General features: G+C 41.7%; 3 protein-coding genes across 5 annotated transcripts in view; 2 read left to right on the top strand and 1 right to left on the bottom strand.

The window, feature by feature from the left end:
• The window catches only part of LOC140338903 (uncharacterized), a 191931-nt gene that overhangs the window by 110809 nt on the left and 71576 nt on the right, over nt 1-9546 (bottom strand). The window lies entirely within an intron of this gene.
• LOC140338981 (uncharacterized) overlaps nt 1-9546 on the top strand; it is a 138715-nt gene that overhangs the window by 99576 nt on the left and 29593 nt on the right. The gene's annotated exons all lie outside the window — the stretch shown is intronic.
• LOC140339008 (uncharacterized) lies at nt 760-5865 on the top strand. The gene is made up of 3 exons (XM_072423479.1): nt 760-892; nt 2681-2837; nt 3294-5865. Exons 1-3 carry the CDS (start codon nt 812-814, stop codon nt 4706-4708), a joined length of 1653 nt encoding a protein of 550 aa, XP_072279580.1. The 5' UTR covers nt 760-811; the 3' UTR covers nt 4709-5865.

The following is a 9546-nucleotide window of genomic DNA, read 5'->3' as shown; positions in this document are numbered from 1 at the left end:
CGCATATTCTGTGGAGCGCTTTATCTCCCCAGCACCGTCTGTGGAGCGCGTTGTCCCTCCCGCTCATTCTGTGAAGCATGTTGTCCCCCCCTGTACATTCTGTGGAACATGTTGTATCACCCCACGCACATTCTGTGGAGCGCGTTGCCCCCGCACATTCTGTGGAGCGTGTTGCCCCCAGCACATTCTGTGGAGCGTGTTGTCCCCCCAACATTCTGTGGAGCGCGTTGTGTCCCCCCCACATTCTGTGGAGCATTTTGTTTTCCCCCCACACATTCTTTGGAGAACGTTTTCTCCCCCCCATTCTGTGGTGTGGAGCACGTTGTCCCTCCCCCCCGCACATTCTGTGGAGCGCTTTATCTCCCCAGCACCATCTGTGGAGCGCGTTGCCCCCCCCCCCACACACATTTTGTCGAGCACGTTGTCCCTCCCGCTCATTCTGTGGAGAATGTTATCCACCCCTGCACATTCTGTGGAACACGTTGTATCACCCCCGCACAATCTGTGGAGCGTGTTGTCCCCCCCACATTCTGTGGAGCATTTTGTTTCCCCCCTGCACATTCTGTGGAGAGCATTCTAATCACCTAACATTCCCTGGACCCCCATCAGTTCCCTGCAATGTAAGTGACCCCTTATATCCCCCTGCATAACTACTTGTGCCCCCTATAATAAGAGTATGACAGCACCTGAATCTGGCAGCTTATATTATATAAATCACACAGACACATAGCTGTTTTGCTGTGTGAGGGACCTAGAATCCAATTTCCCTGCCTCTCAGCTGTAGTTTCCCGGCCTTCACGTTTGATATGTGATGCCCCGCCCACTTCCTGTCCTCTGGTTGTCGTCACTTCCGGGTCCTTCTACTGGATGGGAACTAGCTGCTACCGAGGAGGTAGTAATACTATTTTATATTTACATTCATTATTCCCTTGTCATGTCCATCCTCATCCTCCATTGCCATTGTGAGGGCTGTTATATCCAGCAGCTGCTGCAACACACAGATAATATAATAAAACTGTAATAATCAGCCTTACACATTATTCAATAACACTTTAATTATTGGGTACACAGTTATAAGAAAGCACTAATTACACATTACTTACTCCTGACCTCTGTACTCTATAACCTCTGCTGTACATTACAAACTCTTGACCCCTGCACTCTAAACATTATGCTGCACATTACTTAAAGCAGAACTAAAGTGATAATTAAAAAAAAATCACACCTTTGATTCTGCAGATCCCTTGATCACACTGGACCTTCCCTCGATCAGGTCCTGCTCCATCCTCCATGCACAGAAGGAGCAGCCAAAAGCCTCCCGGGTTGTGTGATTTAGGTATCCTAGAAGGCTCTGTGCTCCCATTCAGACAGAAAGGGGAGGTGGTTCACCTTTTGTTTAAAAAAAAAACAAAGCAACATTTTTACTTTTTATAAAAGGGTTGTCCTTCCTTTTATGTAAAGTGTTCGGTTATTTTAGGGGAAGACCATCAGAGATGAAAAAGTAGATCCTAATTAAATAAAGGTTTAATGTTGCAACAGAGAAAATTAAATGCTTAGCCGTTAAAGCATAGAAATTATGAAATACATCAATCTTTATAGGAACACAGATTCATTCCTCTAAGGGAAGGCCTATACCGTCATCTATATGTCATCAAGACAGAAGACCCAATGAAGGACCTCCGAAATCTAATTAAGTACAATAGTTCACAAACAGTGGGGTGGTGGTGCCCCATGGTTGAGCCTTTATCTTTTTCTGCATGTCAGCAGTAGGTTGCCATCTGTGTGGTCCATTAGCAGTGATTTAACACAAGTTCCTCCTGTCTATATGTTCCTCATGTTATCTGTAGAGTTTCAAACAGAGTCTAGGTAATAGGTCACATTGTAAAAATGTGCAATGACAGCACATAAAAAATTCCTTCATTGTGAAGCAAGCAGAGCAGTATTAGTTTTTCATAAGAGCAACTAATATTTTTCGTATATTCATATGCTGACCCCCTAAATTTGTATCTCAAAATTAAACATTTAATTTTAGATCAGCTTTAATCCCTTCATCTGCACCCAATACCTTGTGTTGTGCATTACATACTGGTAAACCCTGTATTTTACAGACTGTGGTGTAGGTTACATAATCCTGATCACTGCATTATATACACTGTGCTGTACATTACATACTTTTATGCCTTCAGTCCATTCGCTAAATTGTATATTACATAATCCTGTCCCCTTCACTCTATACAGCATACTAAACCTTACTTAATCCTCATACCTGCTCTATACAATATGTTGTACATCATATACTCATTATTCATGCACTTTATATACTCTATGTTGTATGTTGCATACCCCTGACCCTTGCACTATATATTACATAGTCCTGATCCCTATACTATATACACTGTGTTGAGCATTTCATACTCTGGACCTTTGCAGTCTTTGCATTGTGCAGTACATGATATACTCCTTATGCCTGCACTCTATACAATATGTTGTATGTTACATACCCCTGTCCCTCTATACAATATACTAGGCATTTCATATTCCTGGCCCCTACGCTCTGTACACTGTGCTATGCTTTACAAACCTCCTATGCCGACACTGTATGTACTATGCCATACATTACAAACTCCACAATGTTCATCGTCAATGCTGGTTTGCTAAGCCTCTTTAACTATTGGTCCAGGCTGAAGACATGATGGATATAAAAGTTGAAGTCAAAGAGGAAGAAGAGGAGACGTATATCAGTGGTGATCTTCACCTGGAAGAAGAAGAAGAGGAGGAGGAGGATGTTGTAAAGGTGATAATTAAAGAGGAGGAACCTTCTCTTAATATCAGCGCTGGTAAGTTGTGGCCAATACATGCAGAAAGAGCCACTCTGTTCTTAAGTTTGGTTTTAAAATCCTTGAAGCCTCTGTAGACCTTCGCGGAGGAGAACAAAAATCTCTCTCTAATCAGATAGAGGTGGAAATTTCTGAAGAAATCCTTCTCCTGCATATGGTATGATGGGGCTGAAGAGGTCTGCTCTTTGTTCAGTGAGCTGTTAAAGGTGCACATTTTTGGGAGATCTCCAGAACTGGGAAAATAGGAATTTTTTATTTTCAATGTTTTCACCTGGTTGCATAGTGTAGTGATTGCAGTTTCATTCCTCTAGCTTGTGATGGTTTATTTCATGGATTTTCCTGAGTTGGCTGACTTGTCCCCTTGATAAATAAAAGAGGGACCTGGAGTGGTTTGAGCATTCTATAACCATCGTGAATGTACCATTTTTGTACCAACTATTTTTTGTTTCCCAACAGATGGACGCTATAAGTCTGAAGATCTTTTAATTACTCCAGAAGTAAAAAATACTCCCCTAAGTACATGGGACAGACCCACCTACCACACTGACAGGTCTACAGATCTCTCAAAATCTAAAAAGTCTTCTAGGAAATTTCATGCCTTTACCCCAAATAGCTGCCTTGGAAAATCTTCCAAAAAAACTCGAATGGTTGAGGATGGTGATAAGATTTTTCCCTGTACTGAGTGTGAAAAATGCTTCACCAGGAAGGCACATCTCATCAGACATCAGAACAATCACACAGGAGTCCGGCCCTTTCCATGTCCTGAATGTGGGAAAACTTTCAGAGACAAATCAAGCATGGTCCTACACCAGAGAGTCCACACAGACGAAAGACCTTTCCAGTGCTCGGAGTGTGGTCAGAGCTTTAAATGGAAATCTTATCTCATGACTCATCTCAAGATTCACAAAGGCGGCACTCCTTTTTCATGTTCCGAATGCGGGAAGTGTTTCAAGGAAAAGCGAGCCCTCATCATACACCAAAGGGTACACACAGGCGAGATGCCATATTCTTGTGCCGTGTGTGGGAAAAGTTATACCCGGAAGGATACTCTGATTATTCATCAGCGTACTCACACAGGTGAAATGCCATATTCTTGCACAGAGTGCGGGAAGGGATTCACTCGGAAACAAACGCTCATCAAACACCAACGAACACACACAGGTGAGCGCCCATATACTTGTCCAGAGTGTGGAAAATGCTTCACCCAGAAATTCTGCCTTGACCAACATCGAAAAATCCACATAGACAAGAAAAATTTCTCTTGCTTGCAGAGTAACAAGGCATTAATCTCGGATATTGAGCTCCATGTACAGCGGAATATCCCCAACAGTGAAAAACTCTTTTTGTGCTCAGACTGTGATTATGTCTTTATAACTAAGGCGCAACTCCTAATACATCGGAGGGTTCACACTGGAGAGAAACCCTTTTCCTGCTCTGAGTGTGGAAAATGTTTTTCACAGAAAGGAAGCCTCAACACCCATGTCAAATGCCACACTGGCGAGAAGCCGTTTACATGTTCGGAGTGTGGGAAGTGCTTCATACAGAAGGGACAGCTCCTCACACACCAGAGGAGGCACACTGAGGAGCGTCCTTATGCCTGCTCAGAATGTGAAAAGTCATTTAAAGTAAAATATGAACTCCTTCAACACCAGAGATTCCACACCGGTGAGAAGATCTTCACCTGCTTGCAGTGTGGGAAATGCTTCATAAAAAAGTCACAACTTATTGTTCATGAAAGAGGTCACACAGGTGAAAGGCCATTTTCCTGTCCCCACTGCGGAAAAAGTTTTGCTCAAAAAGGTCACCTGAATAATCACATGAAAGTCCATACAGAGGAGAAGCCAGCTGAGGAAACAGTTGACACTAAGTGAATTCAATTCAAAATGCCAGAACCTACATGTAAGATGGTGTCCCATACCTGGAGCAGTTGGTATTATGTCCCATAGCATAACACACTCCAGCCCCCCTTTGCATCCTGCAATACATACAGTCCCTTCTCCATGACTATTTTGTATTATGATCTTCCCACCCTTGGTGGTGTTTCACAAATACAGCTGGAGAATAAGAAAACCATTGGCATCCTTTGAAGCTTCCTACTCACTATGGTAATTAAAATATTATTATATATATTAAAAATATATTCAAAACTAACACCTTTCCTTTAAGACAGGGTCAATCATAAAGTTCTTTAGAAAATAAATATAAAAATGCATCTTCGCATAGTGGCCATGGAAGAGAGGGGAAGCAGGGGATCCAATGTTTGCCTATAAAAATTGAAGGAGTCGTGTTAAGTCCTTCAGAAGATTGGGAACAATCCTACTAAAGACAGCTGAAATCTAAGTACAAATATAATCCTGACCACACTAGACATCTTCAGTTTATCCCAATACTGCATATAAATAGCCATTACAATGTAACGTAATAAAATAAAAAAAACATATTACTCTTCGCCCCTCTGCAATACCCCCAGACCTCCTAGATATTCAGCCCACCCTTCCGTGGCATGGAGAGGAGTAACATTGGGCAGCTCCAATTCTCAGCACTTGTCATCTCTCTTGGAAGGTGTTGGACCCTTTCACCTAAACTTCTCTAAACATGTTCTTGATTCTAAAGCCCACCTGTTCAACCAATGCCATGTCTTCATTGGGAACACTTGCCAGTTGTCCTCAGCTGACCACCATTGATGGGAAATCCATTCTGTGTTCCTCCTGACTACCTCAAGAATCATGCTCCATACGGTCAAATTGTTGGTTCAGACTCATGAAATTCACTAGTATGTAGTTGGCTCAAACCAAATCTGGACATTTTTCAAAAGCTGCTTCACATGGTTGCTGAATGATTGGGAGATCGATGTATTGTTAAGGCTTCAGGTTACTACAAAGCAGTTACTTCAGTTCACGTCTGCTGACGTGGCGTGATCCCAATACTACAGTGAGATTGAGCTTTGACTGGGATTAGGACTTGGTCAAACTATGCGCTATTGAGATGTCTCAATTTATATGAATAAAAACAAAGCCTTAACTTTTCAGTTTTTTGCTTTGGGTTTTCGTTTTTACATGCCCTCTGCAAAGCACCAAGCCTTGCTGTCCATGGCTCCAGTCTGTGACTTCTTCCTCAGCTCTTCCCTTGTGTAGAAGCCCACTTATCTAAAACTCTCTGGTCTCACCACCATCTACAGTGTCACCCCAGTAATGAACAGGCCATGCCACCAAATCCAGATACACCGACCATCTAAGACTTTAGAATTATGGCCCCCATTGGCTCCTAATGGATGTTTAATTAGCAGGGCTGTAAACGTAGAAAATAACAGTAAAGTTACTGTAACAATAATAAGGGCAGTTTGGTGTTCTTACAGGATCTATGAATTGCAGTATGTTTTTGCTCAAATACCTTAAAGGATCACCACCACCCACTGATATTCACCACACATTATTTTGTAGAAATACCCAGTACTTACGAATATGATCAAGCATGTGACCTTAGTGCTCTCCCAAAATGCAGTGCTGTCATGTGGGGGAAAGGAGGGGATCATTGCCCCTGTGTAACGCTTAAACACTACACAAAGTTTTAGCCCAGGGCTCAGACAGAGGAATGGAGCTTCAGGGCAACATAGTGAAGATGAGTATTGATTGAAAGGGATGAGCTTCCAAGAGTACCTGTCATTTGTATCAAATTGTCAAAAAAGTTGACAAAATTCATGGTCTCTAAAGGAACCTTGTTGGGAGGGGGAAGACATGTAGACAGCCCTAACAGGTTAATGCCTTTTAAATAATACTTCTGCAAGTGGTCTTATTCTTGTTATGTAAAGTGTTCACTGACAACCATAAGAATCAAGGGACATTTTTGCAAAAATCAAAGCTTGTTCCCCCAGGCTTGCATGCATACACATTTTGAGTGTACCAGTCTTGATGTATGGTAAAAGTTAGGGAGGATAGTATTGGGTTAATGTACAGTTAAAGTGAAAGGGGTAATGTGTGGTAATTTGGAGGGAGGGATACTAAAGCATTAATGAGCAGTGAATCAGAATGGACAGTAAAGGGTTAATGAGCAGTGACTCAGAGTGGCAGTAAAGGGTTAATGAGCAGTGAATCAGAGTGGACAGGGTCAGCTTTCTTTAGGGGGTCCCAAAGTGGACCTTAATGATGAGATCGTAGATCAAAATTCAAAGATTTATTTAACGTTTGAAACGGAAGGCGCAAGGCTTACAGGTATAAAGCAACAAAATGTCCTAACCCCAAGCTCTCCAGACAGCATTTTTAAAGAAGCCTAATATGGCACACCCACATGGGCGTACATAGATATTTTAGGTCAAATGTCCAATTAGTGGTTAGCTTTAGAGTTCAAGGCAGAAAATGAATTAGTAAAGAAAGTCAACACTCTGACACTGTTTATCATCTCTATCTGAAGGCCTTATGATGTTTTATCTGTGGTATATATGCAAATCCACTCAAGATGACAAGAGTAGACTATCTGTTACACACAAGCAGTTTGTCCTTGAGGAAGAAGTCTTTGTTTTAGGCTGTGGAAAAAACATACAGCATCAGATGTCATAAAGAGACCACATGGGATGCATATTTAGACATATACTATGCGTTTTATAAATAGTATCATAAAATTTTGTACATTTTATAAATACATCACAAGACCCCCATATTCAGTTATCAACTGTAAAGGGTTAATAAGTAGTGAATCAGAGTGGCCTGTAATAGGTTAGTGGACAGTGAATCAGAGTGGACAGTAAAGGGTTAATGGGCAGTGAATCAGAGTGGTCAGTAAAAGGTTAAGGGTCAGTGAATTAGAGCGGCCAGTGAATCAGAGTGGACAGTAAAGGGTTAATGAGCAGTGAATTGGGGTGGACAGTAAAGGGTTAATGGGAAGTGAATCAGAGTGGGCAGTAAAGGGTTAATGGGCAGTGAATTAGAATTGACAGTAAGGGGTTAATGGGAAGTGAATCCGAGTGTACAGTAAAGGGTTAATAAGCAGTGAATCAAAGTGGACAGTAAAGGAGTAATGGACAGTGAATCAGAGTGGTCAGTAAAGGGTTAATGAGCAGTGAATCAGAGTGGACAGTAAAGGGTTAATGGAAAGTGACTCAGAGCGGACAGTAAAGGGTTAATGGGTAGTGAATCCAAGTGGATAGTAAAGGGTTAATGGTCAGTGAATTAGAGTGGACAGTAAAGGGTTAATGGTCAGTGAATTGATGTGGACAGTAAAGGGTTAATGGTCAAAGAATCAGAGTGGACTGTAAAGGGTTAGTGGCCAGTGAATCACAGTGGATAGCAAAGGGTTAATGGGCAGTGACTCAGAGTGGACAGTAAAGGGTTAATGGTCAGTGAATCCAAGTGGTCAGTAAAGGGTTAATGGTCAGTGAATTAGAGTGGACAGTAAAGGGTTAATGGGCAGTGAACCATAGTGGACAGTAAAGGGTTATTGAGCAGTGAATCAGAGTGGTCAGTAAAGGGTTAATGAGCAGTGAATCAGAGTGGTCAGTAAAGGGTTAATGGGCAGTGACTCAGAGTGGACAGTAAAGGGTTAATGGGCAGTGAATTAGCACAGACAGTAAAGGGTTAATGGGCAGTGAATTAGAATGAACAGTAAGGGGTTATTGGGAAGTGAATCAGAGTGCACATAAAAGGGGTTCATGAGCAGTGAATCAGAGTGTACAGTAAAGGGTTAATTAGCAGTGAATCAGAGTGGACAGTAAAGGAGTAATGAACAGTGCATCAGTGTGGTCAGTAAAGGGTTAATGGTCAGTGAATTGGTGTGGACAGTAAAGGGTCTATGGTCAATGAATCAGAGTGGACTGTAAAGGGTTAGTGGTCAGTGAATAAAAGTGGACAGTAAAGGGTTAATGGTCAGTGAATCCAAGTGGTCAGTAAAGGGTTAATGGGCAGTGAATCAGAGTGGACAGTAAAAGGTTAATGGTCGGTGAATCCGAGTGGTCAGTAAAGGGTTAATGGACAGTGCATCCGTGTGGTCAGTAAAGGGTTAATAAGCAGGGAATCAGAGTGGACAGTAAAGGGTTAATGAGCAGTGGATCAGCGTGGACAGTAAAGGGTTAATGGGCAGTGAATTAGAATGGACAGTAAAGGGTAATAAGCAGTGAATCAGAGTGGACAGTAAAGGGTTAATGAGCAGTGAATCAGAGTGGACAGTAAAGGGTTAATGGTCAATGAATCAGAGTGGACAGTAAAGGGTTATGGGATGTGTCTGGATGATGACTTTATGATTATGTGTGTCAGGTTCCTATAAGGTGTCAGGATGTCACTGTGTATTTCTCCATGGAGGAGTGGCAGTATTTAGAAGGACACAAGGACCTCTACAAGGATGTCATGATGGAGGACCACCAGAACCTCACATCAAGAGGTAAGAGGAGATTGGATTTATATTGTAAGGTTGTGATACCTTTTGTGATACCAGTGCAATTCATTGACAATAGTTTGAATGTCTGAGGGTTTACTGTACCAGTTGTAACAAATTATATTTTGTCAAATGATTATATTTATTGCATTTGGCTTAGAAATGTGGTGTGCTTTAATGGATTTTAGATTTGCATGTGTCAACCATAATGGAGGTACTCTACTTCTTATGAAAAATCTATATTATTTTTAAATAGTCTGTTGTCATGTCCCAAACAAACAAGGAGATACTCTTTATGAAATGTCCATCTCCATTCCTCAATATAACATCATGTCCCCAACAAATGAGG

This window comes from Pyxicephalus adspersus, chromosome 10 (genome assembly GCF_032062135.1).
Source record: "Pyxicephalus adspersus chromosome 10, UCB_Pads_2.0, whole genome shotgun sequence".
Classification (NCBI taxonomy): Eukaryota; Metazoa; Chordata; class Amphibia; order Anura; family Pyxicephalidae; genus Pyxicephalus; species Pyxicephalus adspersus.
The sequence above is the reverse complement of the archived record's forward strand: the minus strand, read 5'-3'. Positions and strand labels throughout refer to the sequence as shown.

Coding starts and splice junctions, on each gene's coding strand:
- LOC140339008 (XM_072423479.1), top strand. CDS start 812: ATGCCCCGCCCACTTCCTGTCCTCTGGTTGTCGTCACTTCCGGGTCCT. Junction 893..2,680: donor AACTAGCTGCTACCGAGGAG/GTAGTAATACTA, acceptor CTATTGGTCCAG/GCTGAAGACATGATGGATAT. Junction 2,838..3,293: donor TTCTCTTAATATCAGCGCTG/GTAAGTTGTGGC, acceptor GTTTCCCAACAG/ATGGACGCTATAAGTCTGAA.